General features: G+C 41.1%; 3 protein-coding genes across 3 annotated transcripts; 1 reads left to right on the top strand and 2 right to left on the bottom strand. All coding sequences in view use genetic code 11, as the record gives it.

Annotated features, from left to right (window-relative positions):
- Window positions 1-407: 407 nt before the first annotated feature.
- Window positions 408-2,751, top strand: EGR_00484 (hypothetical protein; the record flags this gene model as incomplete). The annotated part of the gene is made up of 5 exons (XM_024489733.1): window positions 408-500; window positions 529-621; window positions 1,021-1,169; window positions 1,215-1,861; window positions 2,567-2,751. The coding sequence occupies 5 exons, from the start codon at window positions 408-410 to the stop codon at window positions 2,749-2,751; spliced, it is 1,167 nt and encodes a 388-aa protein (XP_024355730.1).
- A 434-nt stretch (window positions 2,752-3,185) lies between these two features.
- Window positions 3,186-8,895, bottom strand: EGR_00483 (F42C5.9 protein; the record flags this gene model as incomplete). The annotated part of the gene is made up of 9 exons (XM_024489732.1): window positions 3,186-3,463; window positions 3,998-4,194; window positions 4,435-4,517; window positions 5,170-5,312; window positions 6,655-6,865; window positions 6,940-7,035; window positions 7,119-7,273; window positions 7,345-7,405; window positions 8,803-8,895. The coding sequence occupies 9 exons, from the start codon at window positions 8,893-8,895 to the stop codon at window positions 3,186-3,188; spliced, it is 1,317 nt and encodes a 438-aa protein (XP_024355729.1).
- A 2,387-nt stretch (window positions 8,896-11,282) lies between these two features.
- On the bottom strand, window positions 11,283-17,430 carry EGR_00482 (hypothetical protein; the record flags this gene model as incomplete). The annotated part of the gene is made up of 12 exons (XM_024489731.1): window positions 11,283-11,507; window positions 11,587-11,670; window positions 11,762-11,839; window positions 11,956-12,036; window positions 12,500-12,652; window positions 13,480-13,554; window positions 13,996-14,076; window positions 14,256-14,342; window positions 15,123-15,218; window positions 16,876-16,945; window positions 16,976-17,054; window positions 17,106-17,430. The coding sequence occupies 12 exons, from the start codon at window positions 17,428-17,430 to the stop codon at window positions 11,283-11,285; spliced, it is 1,434 nt and encodes a 477-aa protein (XP_024355728.1).
- Window positions 17,431-19,815: the final 2,385 nt, after the last annotated feature.

The following is a 19,815-nucleotide window of genomic DNA, read 5'->3' as shown; positions in this document are numbered from 1 at the left end:
GGTCAGCAATATGCGTTTGTTACGAATTCAGCGACGATCTGGAGCGTTACGGGGTACACTGACCCTCGAAGCAAAATCCATCAGGAATAATGGGTGGTCAGAGGCGTCTACATCCATGTCTAGGTAAAAGAAACAATTGTTGTAAGTAAGGCAAACACTAATATCTTACCTGCCTACTCAAAGTATGAGGCGGGAAATGCTTGATCTTAAAGTCGTATGGCTCCCCGGAATAGGCGCTACTTAACGCTCTTTGTAGACTTAACTTGAATTAAAAATTATCAAAAAAGGGTATTGTTTACTTAACAAAATTTTAAGGGAGCAAAATAATGCAGTAAAAATCAATTCATTCCGGACTTTGTTTAATTTGACATTTGACCCACTCAATTTGAAGTAGTCCTCTCGGCGAGATGGATACTAGTGACTGTTTTGCGCATACGCTAGAACCCTACTATTTTGCATCTTACGAGGAACTAAAGAATAAAATGAAGGAATTTGAAGTGGTTCGTCGTATTTTAATCTAGTTTCCAGGCCTGTGGTGTACAATATACCATTAAGAGAAGTATTCGTTTGGCTGATGATGTAGCTAATCGGAATATATTCGTGTACAAATACATTCAATATGTATGTGGCTGTCAAAAGTATGTTATTTCTATATTTCATTTCTTGAGATCTGATGATTGTCCGTCTTTCATAAATATATGTCACAGTTATGGTACTCTTCGTATTGCTCGCTATTATATGCTCCATACTCATGTTGGCGCAGACGGGCTTGTAAATTATGGAAAAGCTGATGCGCTCCAATCGAACCCACTAGTTAATGAGGTTCCCGAAGTTGATACTGGTAGCTGTCCATTATTTTACTTTGCAAAATAAATGTAGATGGAGACATGACTACGGATCAAACCGTAGTTTTTCAAGAACATGTGCCTCTCAGGACGTTTTCATCGTTCGAGGAATTAGAAAGGCTTCTGGTATCATTTCAGCAGGTTTTATTGTAGCTCAAGTCTTGCATTCTTCTAGGCTACCGGATGCTTGCTGGTCAAGCGTAACTCAATACGTTATCCTGACAGTGCACCTGAACATGAAACCTTGGTGTACAAGTCCATCACTTATGCTTGTTGTCATTATGGGAACGGTCGGAGTCTTTCCATCAAAACCCAACAGCAGAAGTAGGCACCTTCATTTCTTGCAGTTTTTTCTCCTAAAAGAACTAGAAAAATCAATTGCCCATGTATCGTGAGAATCGGATGTAGGGGAAAAAAGCTACACATAATTGGCTTCGTGATGCGTCACAATCATCCTGTTACAACAGAGCTTGCTGAAACCTACCCAGAAAACCGTCGTTTAACTGAAGACGAGAAGCTTGAGATAAACGATTTCCTACAGTCGGCACCCGACAATCTAACCGTGAAGGAACACATTGAACGTAAGTTTGGGAAACCCTGTACGCTGAACGATGTACGACAAATGAAGTATCGTTTGCGGAAGCTCCAAAAATCCGACGGCGCCAGTCATGGGCAAGCTAGGGTGGTGTCCTCACGGCACCAAAATCCTACCGAGGCCGATTTTGACTTTGATCCAATTCCTCCTGTTTCTGATTGGGTAGTTCACCCAAAAGGCGACTACCGACTGTCCCAATTTGAACCTCTTTCAAATCAACTGGCAGATCTCGTATGCTCTGCGGACCAGGAGACATTTTGTGATCGTATAGCCTTCCTTAAAGAGCTAACAGAAGCTTGGCGTGGGGGAAAGCAACCAATGCTGGCCTACAGTGAGTCCATGATCAAGGGCGATTCCTGCGAGAGTCCAATCAACACAGAAGTGGTGACCTCCGAAAACCCGTTTCCTTACTCGAAACTAGGTAAAACGTACCTGCCCTTCAACTATTAGTTGATGTTGTGGTGTTTACATCGCCTATGCGCTCTGTGCATGTATATAACTGCAACCCCGTTCCGAGGCGACGGAGGTTTTGCATAGTTGCATTTTTGTGTGTGTTCAGTGTGACACACCTCTGTACAAATTGCTTGAGTAGTGTAATATGTTTAACCTGTCCACTTTTTTCATGGCTGTTATGGAACTGTGTGTTGGTCATGATTTGTCATGGGGCTAAAGGACCTAAATGGAAATCATGAGGTCCTTTTGCAGTGTCTGCTTTGCAGCATTCATTTTCAGTCCGCTGCGTTTGATCATTCGATGTTGGTGCTCTTCTTCGGTTTGATTAAAACTGCGCACCAGTGGTAATCACAACGCTTATATTTTTCTGGAGCTAGGTTCTGTTTGTTTAGTATGACTAAGGCACTGTCGGCTTTAGTACTGTTGACTTTGTCACTGTCCTGTGATGTTATGATGTTAATTTTACCGGGAAAAGCCGGCGGCTTAAGATACTGAACCGAATTCTCATACCAACAAAGTGGAATCGAAACCAGTCAGCATAGAAGGGTGATAGGGAGGTTTTTGCTGCATTCTGTTTTGGCCTACGAGCGTGATAGATACAAGTAGTGTCGGTGATGATTGAGGATCCCGATGATGTGCACTGATTATTATCGTGGGAGTCATGATGGAGTAGCTCAAATAAATGTTGAGGGCAGTGCGATGGAACACCGGACGCGAGACGGTTTCATTGGCAAGCAAGAAAGCGGACAGATCTTCGATGCCTGCTTCGGTCATCTGAAAACAATGCCTACCACTTTTGCCGTGTCTGTGGACTGGCGAAAATGGATCTTCTCGTTTGTGAAGAAGGTACCGGCTTGAGTTGGAGGAATTCCTCGGGTTTTCTGCCTATTAAGTTCTGAATTCGGAACATTATCAACGTTGGGTAAAGTGTAGTGATTTTAATACAATTCCGAGCGCTGACTGAAGAGATCAACGTAACTTCGGTAGTTAAACAGATGAACTCACTCAACACAGGTTATTTCAAATATCATGCTCCAAGCGCCTGCTCACCTTCACACATGCCAGTAAATCTAGTTCATGCCGCCGATTTACTACCTTTCGTCTGTACTGACCATGAGTTTTGGACAAACTGCTCAACAAATACAAACCAAAACATTACTAAGTACGGATTTTAGTACTATAGTCGTCACGACAGCTGACAAAGTAGGTTGGCTCAAGGTGGTTGTAGTGGTGTTGGCGGAAAGGCTTGTCCGAGGATGTACGTGGCTGGATGCTTGCATGCGCTTGTAGATCTAGGGCCAAGGGCAGTCTCTATTTAGACGGCTGAGGAGGCGAGTGCCTGAGAAGGATGTGCTACAGCCAGTTTCGAGGCGCATCGATGACCAAGCCTTTGCGTCCACGAAGCGAAACCAGGGACAACGGGGTGGCCGTGGACCCTGCAGCACGGTGGAGAGGAGGCAGGCACCTTCATACGCCGACCCCGCAGCATTCCCCGCCACCTGTACGGTGGGTGGGCTTGCGCCCTCTGGCATAAGCGTTCGCATCTCCTCGCTCACCCGTTCCCGTAAACCTGTCGAAATAAAAACAGCACATGGTGATGCGTGATGCTTTTCTGCAGACTTTCACACGGGATTGCCACCAGCACTACCACGCTCGAAGGCTCTCATTTGCTAACCTACATTTACTACTGAGTAAATTCAAGTAGAACCAAATGCTCTCGGCACTGAAGACGGTGAAAAAGGGTCATTTGCGTTGCCCACATTCAGAGGCACCATGTTGTATCAATCACCCGTTTTGTATGCTTCTTACTACCAGTTACGCAACGCTATCGGTAGAAAAGTGTTTGAAAGTAATCGGCAGCTTGACAGATAGACCTGAGAGTTCAGTAAATTTACAGTGTATTGTGGTAATTGCCAAAACCATTTTTGCAAATCGCACGCGCTGTCATTAGTAAACTAATGCAAAAGACTGTTGCGGAAGATACCTAGTCATGCATGATTTTAACGCTAAACTATTTTCTAGTTGGATGTTACTGACAGTAAAGCCTGTATCCCTCGTCAAATTATAAGCAGAACGTTTTTAGAAACTACATCTCATCGTCCACCTTCGATATCTGCGAACTCGCCAATGAGGAGGACGTTAGAGCAGATTGCACCGCGAAGATCAACACTACAGGACTGGATAGCCCTGTTAAGGAGTGTCTTGAAGGGCGGCAACTCCCCATCGTAGGTGCACGCCTGTTCAGGTCGCAGGAGTGCGTCAGAGGCCTTCCGTCGCAACTCCGCTGGCACAGAAATGCGTCTATGCATGGGGAGGGGGAGGATGGAGGTTTCAATATTACAAGGGAATAGAAATTATTGAAGCGACCCTCAGCACACCACTAAAGACGCAATTCAGCATTTGCTTTCCATAAAGTAAAAAGTAAAATTTGAGATCTGAGAAGAAGGTTTTCCTTTCAGATTATAAGGTGCTATCTTTCTGGTATCCAAACTGTAGAAATGTAATTATGCGCAGAGGCTTTGATCAAATGAAAAGACTTACTTATTAATAGGGCAGGGTGCATATTGAGACAAATCGATCACAATGTCATGACATTTCGTCTCCTTGTTTTCAATAAATGCCGCCTGAAACATTAAAAGATAAATCACATTAGGTTTTTATACTGCACAGCATAAAAATGTCAGATCCTTAGTTTTTTATTAGCAAGTTAATTGAAAATTGATTTCAAACACCGAGCTGCGTCTGCATAGGTTTTTTATCGTTACAAAAAACAAACGGAGCAAGTCTTCGGCTCAGCCGGCTAGCAAAGAGTAGCAGCACAATTACTGACCCTGCTTTTCACAGATTTTCCTCTTCATATGGTCTTCCTCTCAAATATTGGGGCACACGCACGCCAGATTCTCTACGTTTCTAGTTAGTACTTTAATTATTGTGCCATAAATCTAGCCTTTTCCATGGTACCGGATAAGACTACGAGATAGGTTAAAGTGGTTTTCCAGAGGAATATTTATGACTGAAATTCTACGTAGCGCCATTGGTGCCAATGGTATCCGGCGCTAATAGTAGTAGTCGAATATGGTTTTAATACCTTCTAAGCATCCTACGAAGCAGGTCCACGATGGTGTCTGCATTCGAGTCTGCCCTTACGATACTCTATGAATAACACAGGAGCTGTCATTAGAACAAAGTCACTTTGAAATTCATTGGAACGGCTTGTTGAACTAGGCGCAACTCAGAGCGTTAAAAAGGTGATATCTATGTGAAGAGATACCTAACCTTCTGGTAGATGTAATGTCCAAAGCACTCGATTTCCTGTTCGCTTAAATTTATGTTCCACTTGACCATCTCCTTCATCAGGAAGCAAAGAGCCTCTTCGCCGTAAAGAGCAACGGTTGACCTACCAAGTTCTACAAGCCCTCCTACAACGAAAACAAGAAAGCCACAGTATTCCGGTCGATTGCAAGACTTATTGCAATAGAATGATCTTTTACAATCATGTGGATGCCACGCCAGCTTCATGAGTTCTGCACAAACCTCCTCCTTTTTCTGTACTTAGATAGCGAATTTGGAGGTGCTACCAGTCCTACGGCATAAGTTACTCTACATTTTCGAAACAACGGTAACCAATTCGCTCTAGTGATAAACGCGTCAATAATCAGGTCTTGGTGCTCATTGCGAATAACAACATTTTATTGCTCCAATCCCTAAATTTGTGCTTTTGACCGCATTTCAGCTCCATCTTAAAAACGGAGATGAGGGAAATAGTATATTTTATTAGCTTATGAACAGATAACTACAAATCTCTAATATATCATTTCCAAACACTAGGTAGTCTCGCACCTCAGTCAGACTTTACGGAAATCAGAAATTAACCCTCTGGCTAGCAAAAGCAGAAGCAAACGTGGTCTTGTACTTATTTTATGAGACACTTTCATTCTAGATATGCATAATTCAAGTGTGCGGCCTTTTATTACGATTGGTAAGTATTGGCAAGAATAAAAATATTACTGCTTGAAAGAGGCTTATAAACTATCTCCTATACCTCAACTCTTCTTGAAAAATCCAAAAGCCGTCATTTAGATGACTTTAATTTTATAGCGCATATGGATGTGCAAACCTCAAAGCGAAATTATCAGACGTCGCACAAGATAAATACGGTAAATGCAAACATGCATATGACCAACAACTGTTCAGAGACGACGTAGGCTTAAACAAATTCGCCAAGCGTGATCCGACCATTAAGATGTTTTGGACTTCATGATCAAATAAAACTTAGTAAGCCACTCAGACACCTGAAGTTTGAAGAGTGAAAGCAGATATAATGAAAAGAAGAGCGCATTCTCTGCATTAAAAGCAGCCAATTATTTTTGTTTAATGCTTTAATAAATCGAATTTCAACCATCTGCCCAGGGACTTGAGAGTCAAACATTAAAACTTAGCTTATCCTGTATAGGCGCATGTGAATCTGTTCCCAAAGCTAATTAGGCTGTTTTTAGGAGCTTGGGTGGAAGTGAGGGCACCTCAGCATGTTGCAAAATTTTCAGCTAACAATGCAGAACATAGGCGAAACAAAACAAAGTGTCTCACTCCAGCAAATGGGACAGGAAAGGAAGTTCAACTTGGGGCAAAAAAATATAAACCCAAGGACGTATGCTTCCAGCAAGGCTATTTGTTCACTTAAGCATATTGTATGAATTTGCGTGTGAACGACAAGTTCAGAGCTGAAATGAAACCCAGAAAAGGTGCTATCATCTGACTGACCCTCAGCCAAGGGAATGATTTCAAGATCCGCACTAAGGGAGATGACAAGACAGGTTAAGACCTTTGCAGTCTGCAGAGCGGCGCGAAAGGCGGAGATGGTCGCTACGCTTTCGATAATTCCGAACCCTTCAGCCTCCGCGATAGGGCCGAGAAAGTAGTCAATAAAATGCGGTCGCAGCGCAGACGCCCGAGTTGGCAGGCAAAGCAGGAGCTGTTGTCACATGTGGAGACCAATGTCGTGATGTTATCACACAAGTATGGAGTCAGGGGATTCACTGATCTCACCTTAAAACTCTTGCCGTATTCGTGCAGGTTGAGTCGCTGGAATATCGCTTGGAAAAAATTCTTCTGGATTGGGACGCCTTTGACAGTAATTGGTGACTGCAGCAATGTAAATCAAGCAGAAATACTAGTGATAGAGGAGTGGACAAGCCGAGAAAGAGGAGAGAGGGAAGTCTATTTACAGTAATCTGACTCTGACGCAACGGGGAGACGATTGACGTGTTGCCTAGGCCTTCCCCGCCTTCGGTATCTGTAATCTGAGGCACGGCATCACCGAAGAGGAGACCTGTCGAAGTCATACCGATGGTGTTAAGTAGACAGAGGTCGGGCTTTGTTGCTGAAGTGGGCAATGGGAAAGAAATCAAAACGGTTTGACGGGACCCCATCAATCCTTCGAAAGGCACTTACCATCATTATGCAGAACTCCAGCTCGCACGTAGTAATGGCCCATATCGATGATGATTACCTTCTAGAAAACCAAAAGACGTGATACTTTAATATTGACCAGCCCTTGTTGAGTGCTTTTCTTGAATTTCTTCTCCAACTATTAAAACATTACTTAAGAATATATTTGAAGTAGCTGGTCCATTTAAATTATACTTTGAAACTTGACAACAGACAATAGCTGAGAGACAGAAACATTACGCTATGAACTGATCATTCGGTGTTCTATCGATGTCCCCAGCATGCAATTCCCATTTCGACGCTGGCATGAACTACTTGAGACTTTTTAAAAGAACTGCGTGCATAATCGCTGTACAGTTTGCTTATAAAGATTCTGTGTCACTTTTAAAACATTTCAAAATATAACATAACATATAGCCTAGGAAAAATAGCAAAATTGCACAGAGTGACAATGGGTGTTGTAGACTATTTTAACGGCAACCATCTAAGAACATGACAATAACAGCTCCACTTCACGAGACACAATGTTGCATCCCTGCAAGCAAATGACACACCCACGACCTCTTCAAACGGAGCCACTCCTGTGGTAGGTAAGTATCACTAACTGCACCAAACCAATGTCTCATTCATTTGGCACATGAGACACTCGCGCACTTCCATGATGCATTCTTTCATTTTTGTCAAAACTGCTCCACCTTCCTCATTCTGCGCAAAAGGGATATTCGACCCTCACCTCGTCTGAGCACAAGTGACTTTGGCCACTGCTCCTACCGCTCACTAGTGAAAGAAAGGGTGTGGGTTTCTGTCGCAAAGCAAAAAGTAAAAGCGTTTCCCTATAAGTTATCACCAAAATTTCACACAAATCACGCAGCACATTGGTTTAGGCATTGCAAAAAATTAACATTTCCAACGTTCATTTAATGTCGCATAGCTCAGGAGCTACTTTTAAAAGCCACTGTTAGGTAAACCGAGTCCAAACAACAGCCTTCCAATTCACAACTATCAAGGCGATTGATAAATCAGGGACTCACACTCGCCACAGTTTCCCGCAAAGCATACAATTACACATTACTCTGATCCTGATTCACCAAACTCAAGCAAACAATGTTCAAGGAATGATGATGAAGTTAATTGCACATCCTGTGCACGCATTTTCTTGCAAGATGTGGTTGTATGAGGTTCAAATTAATTGACAATTAGAGTTGGCAGATCGCCCGACCGCACATACCACGACCCCTCCTTGAGCCACTTGGGAGACCACACTGGAAAGCATTTCATCGCGTCAAGCATCAATGCGTCACTTGCTCACAGTTTCGCCAGTTTTCCTGCCTACCACATGAGAAATGAAGCCAAAGGCTATGAATCCGTGCTTCCTTTCCTTCCGAAACTTAACTTGAGCGAGCAAATCTGAGTGGTAAATATCCTCTCCAAATAAGATAAGGAATCCCTCCTCTAGTTTACCTGCATACATGCCCTGTCGTTTTGTTTAGACTCAAACGGAGGAATCACGGAAGTTGAACGACGATTCTCGGCAGCAGGCGGCTCCTTTGACATAGAAAAAAGGGCAGCTTTGACATGGGTATTACTTCCGTTTGAAGGTCCTTAAATTGGTTCAGCAAAAGTAACTAATGGCAATCTTAAAATGAATCGCTTTTGACTCTAGAGCAATTATATGGAAGGTGTTAATGCATCAGGACTGATTTCGCTAACGCCTAGCATATTTAATCCTACAATAATAGTACATTTGAACCGGTAATCGAGAGAAGCGATGAAAAATCTAAGGAATTGAGTGCATAATGGCTATTAGTCTTTTCTCAACTCATAATACGTAAAACTGCTTTTCGATGAACGAGTCAATGGCGCATAACTCGGAAATATCCGCATAATACAGAGGCAATAAAAACCAGAACTGATACGTTTGATAGCAACAGATTCCGCGAATTTGATAGTTACCCTCCTTGAAATTGTGGTAAGCCAATTAGTTATGTAAACATTCCTTGTCCTAAAAATGAAGCTTCGACGAAATTCAAAGACGCTCAACCAAAAGGCGATGACAATGCAACCTGAGTGTTGTAAAACCTGGTCGAGTCTGAAGTCTACTATCGGTGTAGAAGTTTGATGATCCGTCAGGCCCCTCCAATATCACCGTGTATTCCTTTAGCAATGTAACACTTGCAAATGTCGTCCACGTGATTGGAAGTAGCCAAATCCCTCAAGCGATTCTACGACTCGACCTTGCCTACGCATGAACGGTGATCACCCAGACACGAATTCCACTCATCCATTTCCATTAGCTGCCATTGGTGAGTTGTACTCACTCTCACCTCCGGGATCTACACACGCCCACATGCACACGCACACACGTTCACACTCATCAAATGGATAGGCAAGGCTAATTGCAAGGCTTCATTTCAGAAGCTGACGCACTTGATAGAACTTCGGTTCTGTCTGCAGTCGAGGCGTAATCCCCTGAGGCAAGACGTCGTTTCTCTGTCCCAAGGCTGGTGTCATGTTGGAACTCCCTTTGGTGCTCCTCATTGGCGAGTCTTGGGTCTATAATGAGGAAGGTAGTGATACCATATTTCTGATGCCGGTGTCTTCTTCATTATTACCTTATTTCGATTCCTTGTGGCAATAGCACAGTTTGATGTACCCCGTTGTGCAGAGTCAAGTGGTGAGGGCTCCATCGACACTCTTCTCTTTATAATACCCTCTCCTTCTGGTGTGTAGTGGAGATTGTAAATTGAATATCGGCAGACAACGTGGTAAAATTACAGCTTTGCCTGGTTGATTGCGTGGCAAAGCCTCAACGTGATGGAGGCATCTGCCTCTCTCAGTGGAGTGTTATTAACATTCCTCGTGGTAGGCTGTACTGATGGGCGGCCTCGCTCAACTTATGTAATTCAGCCGTCTCGATGGGCACAAAGAGTGGGGAGTTGTTTAACTCACTTGCATCCGTACGGGCATCGATGCCGAGAATCGAAACATTACTGTGCCCCATCAACCCTGGAAGAACTTGTGAATTATCTGCAGTGAGGTACTAATCTCTCAACTAGCCAAAATCTGTCATTTTAACAGTGGTTACCCCAGTTGTCCAATTTTTTTTGATAAAGATATTGGATTATATGGAGCATCATTATTATGGCCATTGTTGGATGGGGCATTTGCGTAGTAGATGTGATAATACAGCAAGGTTAGACAACAATGAGTAAAGAAGGGCATCTCCGAAAAGCAGAGATAAAATAAGCGTTCCCATGGTTGGATCTCTGTCGCTTTTCATATTTTAGTACACAAATTTGGCATTCAAGGCTAAGACGAACGGAGATCCTCAGGTCGCATTGCCATAAATCTGAATAAATGCTCAACTGACACTGGCTCACGTGATTCCTTATCATGAGTTGATCAAATCATCTCATTAGTCATAAAGGATTTTGTATGTGACAGATGATTTACGAAACTTACGAAAAGATGAAACGATTTTGCTGTCTTCAAACCTAATATACCGTTCGGAGATTCTTTTAATTCACTTAAATTTGCTAAAGCAAGAATCATCTACCATCTTTCATTCGTTTTTTTTTTCACCTACTCAACACACAGTGACTTGGTGATCCTGGTTTTAACTAAAATTAAGGTACATTCAACTAGAATTATTGCTTGAAAATTAAAAAAAAATCACAAGGGTGGGTGGACACCTGATATAAACTCCAACCCTGACAACCATGCATCATTTTAACTTGAGTACATTGAGGCAATATAAAAGCTGCTGATCTCCAGTAAGACGTTAGCTCACTTTAAAAATTAATGAATCCTCCTATTTGAGCTGTGGTGTAACAATGGTGAGCGCATGATCAAATTCAGACCCGTGCCAGACGGAGGCATTATCTCAGACACCTTTTTGTTAGCTTCAACAGTCCTTTTGCTTTAATTGGATCCCAGAAAATCTAATTGCAAGCACTTAGGGTTTGGCACAAAAACACTGACGATATGGCTAGTAGAACTTCGACAAGACTAAAAAATAGTGGCTTTGCAATTATTATCATTACCTGATGGTAAAATGGATCTGCGGATCGACATTCCGCACGACTGGCTTCTTCGTAATCGATGGAGCTGTTCAAAGCTCCAGCCTTTTGAGCTACTCGTAGTGTGATGGGATTGGAAGGAGCGGACTGTAACGTAAAAAGAAGCCGAGTTACCGACATAACAAAAATGAGTTATAGCACACAAGGCCATCGGAGAATGACGCACCAACTTCTTTACAGGCGCAAGGCTCTTTGCCTCAGGAGTAGGCCTCACGGATGGCGGGACTTTTTCAGGCTGTGGTGAAGGAATCTAAATTCACAGTTAGAAATGCAATGGTATCCTGGACATTGTAGCGTTTATCAAATAATTTGGTGATCAGTTGATCCATGCTTGGACTTACATAACCAGGGTATTGTTTGGTGGCGGAATGATGTGTGATTCCACTTTCTTTTTCTTTGCTCTTTACAAAGGCCGTCAACTATTAAATAGAAGATAAGGAGTAACATGAACTCATGCTCTCCTTTTCTCTTCGGTAAATGTCATAATCCCAAGCTTACACCACCGTTATAGTACTATCTGAAGAAACAAACTCACCTGTTCAAAAAAACTGTCTTCCTCAGTTGAGCCTTTTGGGTGCTTCTCACCATTGTCACTGACCTTAGAAATTGATTCACGCTAAGAGAATAGACGATTGATGAATACCTCACAGAGACAGATTGAAATGGCAAAAAAAAACTTATGATGTGACAGCCCTGCAAAGAAAGTTTTATTCAACTTATACTAGTAAAAAAATGTAGGATTTCATCAATTAAGCATTTTATCTTAAACTTTCAACTTTAGATAAGCACAACTTAACCCCTGACAAAGGAAATGGCGAAATTTTGGTGTTGTGATGCGTAGGAGCATTCCATGGGAAATGATGCTTTATTTACTATGCAAATATTCAAGTTGCTTTCATAGTTTCTTTGCAACTAAACTTGTGGAACAATAATTCTGCATATATGTATCAATACATCGTCAAAACTTTACAAATGGGAAATGGTTTTGTCAAAGTAAAACGCCAAATCTCGCTGCAAATGAGAGCTCTTAAGTTTTTTCTCACCATGAATAGGTATAAAAGAATATTGGCCAAAGTTACCTCAACTGAAACGGGCAACTTTATAGGCATCGAATCGCTTTTGGGTGTTTTTGGTTGTGAATTCGTCAAATGTCTTAGTTCCTGTATAGAAGGAGCGAAGGAGTTTTGTGGGCTTAAACCCGCAGCTGGTCGAGGCCTGGGAATACTCTGATTCTTTATAAAAAACGGACAAGATGGATCGTGATGGTTTGTTTTAAGTTCGAATGTATTCGACTCAAGCATTTGCTATTAGAGCCTCTAGTAAAAGTCCTTCATTACAGTCCAAATATCTTATCGTTTTTATGTAACACCAATTGTTCACTTGTCTCCCATTGGTGGGGAAATCTAAAACACCGGAAAAGTTTCTGTTCCTAGCCCCTAATTCTCTGACTTGTTTCGAAACCCACACTATCGATCACATTCTTACGATCGGCTAACATCACATGCGGATAGCCTACGAATGCACTGATAATTCCTGTAAGGTCAAGGCCATTCCAGACAATGTAAATACTCTAGCAGTCCACCCAGTGAGCACGTATATGAAACCCACACGTCTGTGTACTCCCCTCATTAACATTAGAGGCCTTTACCACAAAGTCTCCCTTTTACTTACTATATTGGGGGCTGAGGTAATGTCCATGCTGAGACACTAACATGACGGGGCTAACAACTATTGAATGCATTTCTTTGTGGGGGCATGTGAAATGTTTATGAAGTGCAGAGTTGAGTAATAAAATCGAGATATCTCATTTATATGATGCTGAAAGTGAAGGTGTCAAAAGTGTGGTAAAGCAAGATTCAGAATAGAAAGGGGACGGATTCCACTTTATCCGAAGGAGGAAACCTTATACAAGTGTATCCGTATCTAATACGTTTCCTCGCTCCTTCGATTAGGTAATCACAGCATGAAAAGCGTGAATTTAATTAACTGCTCCTATCTTAAAAGATTACAAGAAGTGGCATTTAAAATATAATCTTAAAAGTGCTCCAATTAACTCAACTGGAATCGAGTATTTCCGGTAAACCTCATCCTTGTTTGATAGGTTTTGATGGGATTTCGACTTGAATAGACTTTCCTACAATCAAATTTAAGAAAGTGTGGTTTATTTCCCACCTGGAAATAGATTAAATTAAATTGGTACAAAGGTAACTGTGTAACAGGCTACATCCGCAAAATTTTTATCCACAGCTATTTCATTTTTTGTGCAAATTTAATTCATTCAGGCTATTCTAAGACGGTTTGCAATTCTTACAGATGTGAGAGATGTGAGTTTACAAATTTGACTATCAGTAGTCCTCTAAATTTAGCTCTAAGACGTGTCAATGCTGCTGTATCATCGTCACTATTATTACCAGGATTACCAAACATCTACAAACCTCGTGATCTTCATATTTCTACCTTCTGAGAAACAAAGTAATTTCAATAGCCCTTAATAACTCAAGGCTGTAATAACAAGATTAATGAAAATTTTGAAGTAAGCTAATTGTAAGTTTGTACGGAATGTCAAGACATTGACCTTTTCATAGAGATTCGCATGGCTGTTAACATCCTTGTGATATTTCCCCAAATGACCGCTGGGTTTGGGGACAAACTGGTCCTTGGAGGGGGTGAAACAGGTAGTTTTTAATGGAGAAATTTTGGTTGTTTTAGTGAGAAATTCACCTCATTAGGAGGTGTAACGCCTAAAATTCCACTATTCTTGTAGAAAAGGATCAAAATCTGAAATATCACTTCACTGAGTAAGCTGTTGAGAGAATCACCTCAAAATCAACTGACCTTGGCCGGCTCTGATGGCAGACGAGAGACCCGGAAAGTGTGATCGTCTAGGAAAGGCCTTGGTGAGTTACGGTTGTTATTTTGATCCTAAACGCAACAACAAATGAGTAAGTCAGTCGAAACTATACTCCACTCCTTTCATTCCAGTACAATGATTTTAGGAAAGTATGGAATCTTGTCACTAGTTTCAATTTATCACTAGAAAAATAACCAATTTTTCCTCACAAAATAGACAATCACAAGCTACGATTCACAGCTCAATACCTGGATATTTAACTTTAGAAATAATTGAAATTCCCCACCTCGACTGAAACTGAGTAACGCCACGGAATCTCCTCATTGTAAGACGGGATGCTCCGTTGCTTTTTAAAGGATTAAAGATGAAGAAGTCATGAGTTATGAAGTAAAAATTCTTAATAAAATAGGAAATCGGCTAGCATCTTCACAATCCACTCGGAGTTTGTTTCGACAGCACACACTGACTACTATTGCGACATTCCGGTGGATCTGGTGCCATGTAAAGTGTCTTTAGTACGAAAGTATGAATTATGCTAGATTGGAAGTGTCCTATTATAAAGTCCCTTCAAAATTCGCTTATCAAATAAAACAGGAGTGCTATACACCCTGTTTGATTTAGCGTTTCTTTCAAGATCCAAGCTCTAAGGTTTTTTCCCACTTTTTGAGACATGCGAATTTACAATGTAAAAGTGGCGTAGCGGTACCACTTATACTCAACAGCAAATCAGTGTCCCATGCTGAAAAGTCAAGCCCAACGTAAATTCAAGTAGATAATGTTGAAAAGACTGAAAACGCCTATCTAAATTAAAGTTAAAAATTTCAAAGGGTTGATAACCTTACTTTCCTTACTAATGTTTCTCCATCTTCCGGCCTTTTATTCGTCCGCTGGCGATTTGTTCGGTTCGGTGAATCGTAGTGTCCACTTGGCCGAAATTGCAATTCGCCCTAAATTCAAGAGAAGTACTCCCAGTGTTCTTCGGTAACAAAGATCATCTTTATCCTTGAAACTCTTCTTCACTCCTAATTGGTTTCAACTTAAGAAAGCATGCAAGGCGTCTCTCAAAATCCCAATTTAAGCCTTTTAACGAACGATTAGATGCCTTCCGCAGGTAATTAAAATTTGATCGGCTACTTTGTTTAACTTATTTGACCGAAAATGTTTCACTGCCAAATTGATGATTTTGTTGACGCAAATACGTACATTTACGATTGAATTATCAAAATCTTCCAATCTCTGCCTAGAAACATAATATGTTCTTGTTGGGGAGTAATTAGTGGACTCTGTTGTTGCAAATTTGCCCCTTGGTGAGTTGCTCCTCTCCATCCTCAAATTCGACTTTACAGGCACTGGCGTGAAACCTCCTGAGGCCTTTAAAAGGTGAACAATTCATTATCAGAGTCCATATATTATATCAAGCACTCTTAAATGAGCTGTTAAGTGTTTAGTCTGGTAAGATTAACGTGAAGTAGGATTTATTTATTACACAAATAAAGTTGGCGCTATAATACACAGGCCTAATGAATTCTAAATTTTGCGAAGAGGTAGCGTTAAGTCTTGGTGGACCAGAGGATTAGAACACTGAAAGCTATCAATAACAAGTAAAAGTCTTCGACTTAAAAGTTACGCGTTACATCATTTCAATCAACCAATTCGTTTTGAGTTGCTAGCGATTGTGATCAACTACTTGATGTGTTAATCCTGAGGTTTACACAAGCAAAGTCATCGGATTAGACAATGCGCATAAGGCTGGTCTACATAGTGTAAAAATTCCAATCAGTGCACTGCGTTTTCTCAAGCGTTTAAGAGTATTCTATCGATACGAAACGAATTCCCCTTAAATTTAGACACAAAATGTCCCATGATGTCGAAGCAATTAACTACTTTTAATGAATAAAGCCAAAATAGAAAAGATAGCTTATAAGATCCCAAATTACTGCACTTGATCCATTTTCTTTGGTGCAACAATTTGGCGTCGCCTTTTGTCAAAATAGCGGTATCAGACATACACCATGCCTGTCGGCACAGTTTAATGTAACCAACTTGTCACACTCAACCAGAAGGTAGATAAAGCTATGTCACAGAAGCCAGGCGTACGAACATTCTTATTCACTTCTCTATTCTCCTCAATCCCATTCAAATAAGGGTCATATTTGGACTCTCATTTCGCGATCTCGTAGTAAAGGAAGAGAGAACAATGGCGTCAGGCTGCCAATTTGACAGGCCAGTCGTGTGATCTTGGCTTCACTGCAAGGTTTGCGTCTACATTAGACGTGGGGCCTATTTTCATGAGCAGATGTACCTTATGTTGTGAGAATGCTCACTTCGAGATAAGTTGAACTTTGACTTATCGGTTTTCAGTTATGTGGGCTTTGAGGCCAAACAATTTGACCTAAATTTAATTAATGCATAAATAGATACAAATTGCTCAGATTAGTCAATTCCAACTTAAGTTATCATGTATGAGAAAAATTTTAAAAATTGCCTCATAACTGTAGAACGATTATTTAGGCGAGTATATAGTGACTTCAATTAGGCAAAGTACTATGTGAGAATTAGGCAGCATAAAAGTGATTTGCGAAATCTGTTTTAGAGGAAAATAACTTGCCAATTTGTAGGGCACTGTCTCGTCCTCGCCCCGATAAGAGAGCCTCGAATCAATAAATCGTGATCCCTATGCAAATCAAATAGTAATAGCGATTACCGTACTCTGACAACAGCCGTATCCCCTATTCTGTTTCCCGGGGGGATGAAATACTTCTCTCTCGTATCGTTCGGGCCGTCTATCAAAAAAGATGAATAATCTTGAATGTTCAGAAAATCGAAGTGCCCACCAGTGTCATTTGACATCTTGCCGCTTTTGCTCCATGCCCCATGGCCATAGCCCATGGAGTATTTTCTACCCACCTCCCTCGTAGCCATGCGCGTATGTATCTCTCTAGGTGTAAATGTAGGCGTATGTGTGTTTGCTTGTGTTAATAGCTGAGTGTGAGGCACAGTAATTGATTGCGCCGATGGCGTGGTACTAGGAGCCACGCTAGTTGCAATCGCTTGGATTCTAGTGACGCTAATTGGCAGATGGCTCCAATCGCCCTCCAGACAAATGCATCGCAATTCCACTTGCACGCGAAAAAGGCTGCTCCATTGATATCCAACCATTTCTAAAAAAATTCTGCTGCCTTCGTTTTTAATGCCTGCCATTTTCATTGTTGCAGAAATGAAAATCGATGGAATATTTAAAGGGGCATCCCTAATCTGATTAAATGCATAACTACGCATTCCTATAAGTAAGTAGTTCCTCAATTTAAAGAATATGAGGATGCACTGCATTATTATATGGTGTTAAAAGAAACACTATTAATTAAAGAGATGCAGTCTGTGGATGGTATAGCTAGTAAATCCCTGAATAATTGGCAAAAAAATGCCAAATTTAAAAAAAATAATTGTTTTTGCGCCGCAAGTAAAGGCGTCATTTAAAATCACTTACTTCATTTTTTTAGCAAATCAGTTCATTGTGGTGACCACAAAAATTCCAAAAATAAACGAGTTCCCCCATGTTCTTTAAATTCATATGATCAATGTAGTTATTGCCAGGCATTAAGGCAAATCTGACTACTCCCCATCCATGATTAACCTAAATCCACCAAGCCATTTTCTCAGGATTTGCTCGGTTATTGGTTTTCGAGGTTTTGTGCGAATGAAATTGACTGACACGAAATAGGTTTTGTTAAACAAAAAATGACAAAATTGTGTTAAACAAGTATAAGAGCCACGTGACTGTCTTGCATGCGTATGGAGTGGAATATTTTTCACCTGTTGCATGGTTTTATGGCCTGAAAAACACGAAAAAGTGTTACCAACGTCAATAACCTTGCGCGACATTGCCCAATAACCATCACGCCTTCACCAGACGAGCGCCCTGTTTACAAGGGACTTAGTTTGATTCAAAGTTAGTGGTGGTTTAGTGCATTGCGGCCATTAACTTCAATTACTATAAGGAAAAGAAATCTGCTGCACAAACATGGTCTCCAAATAACATCGTGTTTTCTCACAATAGAAAAATCCTCCCCTCCCTTTTGGAAACAACAATAATACCAATCAAATGGGATCACATGCTGGTGCCTTAAGATGTGAATTTCGCAAATGTGAATCTGCTTACACCCAATTATTCTCAAATTAGATCACCCGCCCCTAAAGAAGCTACATTTCAATGACTTTGCTGCGCGAGTTTTATGCGGACTAATGCTGAGTTGAGGGAGACCACGGAAGCGGTAGCATTCGATTGTGCCATCGTAGACGACAACTTTTTCTGTGTTTACAAGAGCAATAAGGTGGGATTGAAAGCGAAGCAATCACGATACGCAGACATTTTATGATATTAGAAGCAAAAAGAAAAGAATATGCTTCATGTGCCATAACAAAATAAATCCGAATTACTCAGCTCGTGCTTCAGCTAAAAAGAAGCCACTAAAAGAACTTTTCAGCCAGCTGTTTTAATCAAGATTACTGGCTACATAGCCCTTTCTCGAACACTTATAACGTGGTAGAGAGAATCACCATTTGTGTACTTCTTCTGCCGAGAAATCTCTGCAAAGGCTTGGCATATGGTGCGCCACCCGGGGCTTGTACTTCGTGAGACAAGTGTGTCGACTGCCTCTCTTCATTTTTGTTCACGAGAGGAGGAGTTGAGAGCAGTGTCGGGACTCCATAAGAGATGTCTTTTCTTAGACAATATGGGTCTAAGAGCTGCCACAAGCTGTGCGTTTAGGCCATTAGGTTTTAAATTGTATTTTAGACAAATTTACAAAATCATCAGATCAACTTTATATGCTGTGGTTTGTCTAGTAAGAGTAAATTATTTTGCATAGGAGAACAGGAAAATTTGCTAATGATTTGATGTGGAATATCCTATGCATATTTTTTATCACCTTAAACGTAATTAATGAAGACCACTCCTGCTATATTTACGGTATGATTTAAAACAGCTTCACACCTGCATTTTTCGCCTAATTCATGGAATACGGCATTTTTTTCATTTTTTTTGCGAATCCCAGAGCTAAACTTAAGGGCACGTAATTAAAAGCGGTGTCGATGTAGCGCTCTTTGACTACCTCGATGACAGAGGGGACAATACTTGGGCAGAATATGAAGTGCCGTTGCAGAGAGGGGCTATGGGGTCTTCTGGGATGTCTCAAAAGCCAGGCCCCCCAGCAAGGGTACAGTGGAGGAGCCTCAGTGCCCCGCTACCGAGATCGAGAGTTGACCAAGCAATTAAAGTACTACATACAAATGAATGGACCCATTATCAGTGAGGGACGATATTGAATCACTTTAGTTTTTAACCGTTTAGAGTAATTTTAAAATCTTTTGGTTTGATTTCTGTTGCCTAAAGTTCCGTAGAAATACAAAGGATAAAGCAAACTCATTCAAATAAAAGTGATGCAGATCAAATTTTTGAGTTATTTAATGCAAAGTATCGGAGTATAGCGCCCTCAGTCTTCCCCTAAGTCGTGATGAGGCATAATAATATAAAATAATACTTTG

The sequence above is a fragment of the Echinococcus granulosus genome (assembly GCF_000524195.1).
Source record: "Echinococcus granulosus chromosome Unknown EG_S00002, whole genome shotgun sequence".
Lineage (NCBI taxonomy): Eukaryota > Metazoa > Platyhelminthes > Cestoda > Cyclophyllidea > Taeniidae > Echinococcus > Echinococcus granulosus.
This window is presented reverse-complemented; position numbering and strand designations above follow the sequence as displayed.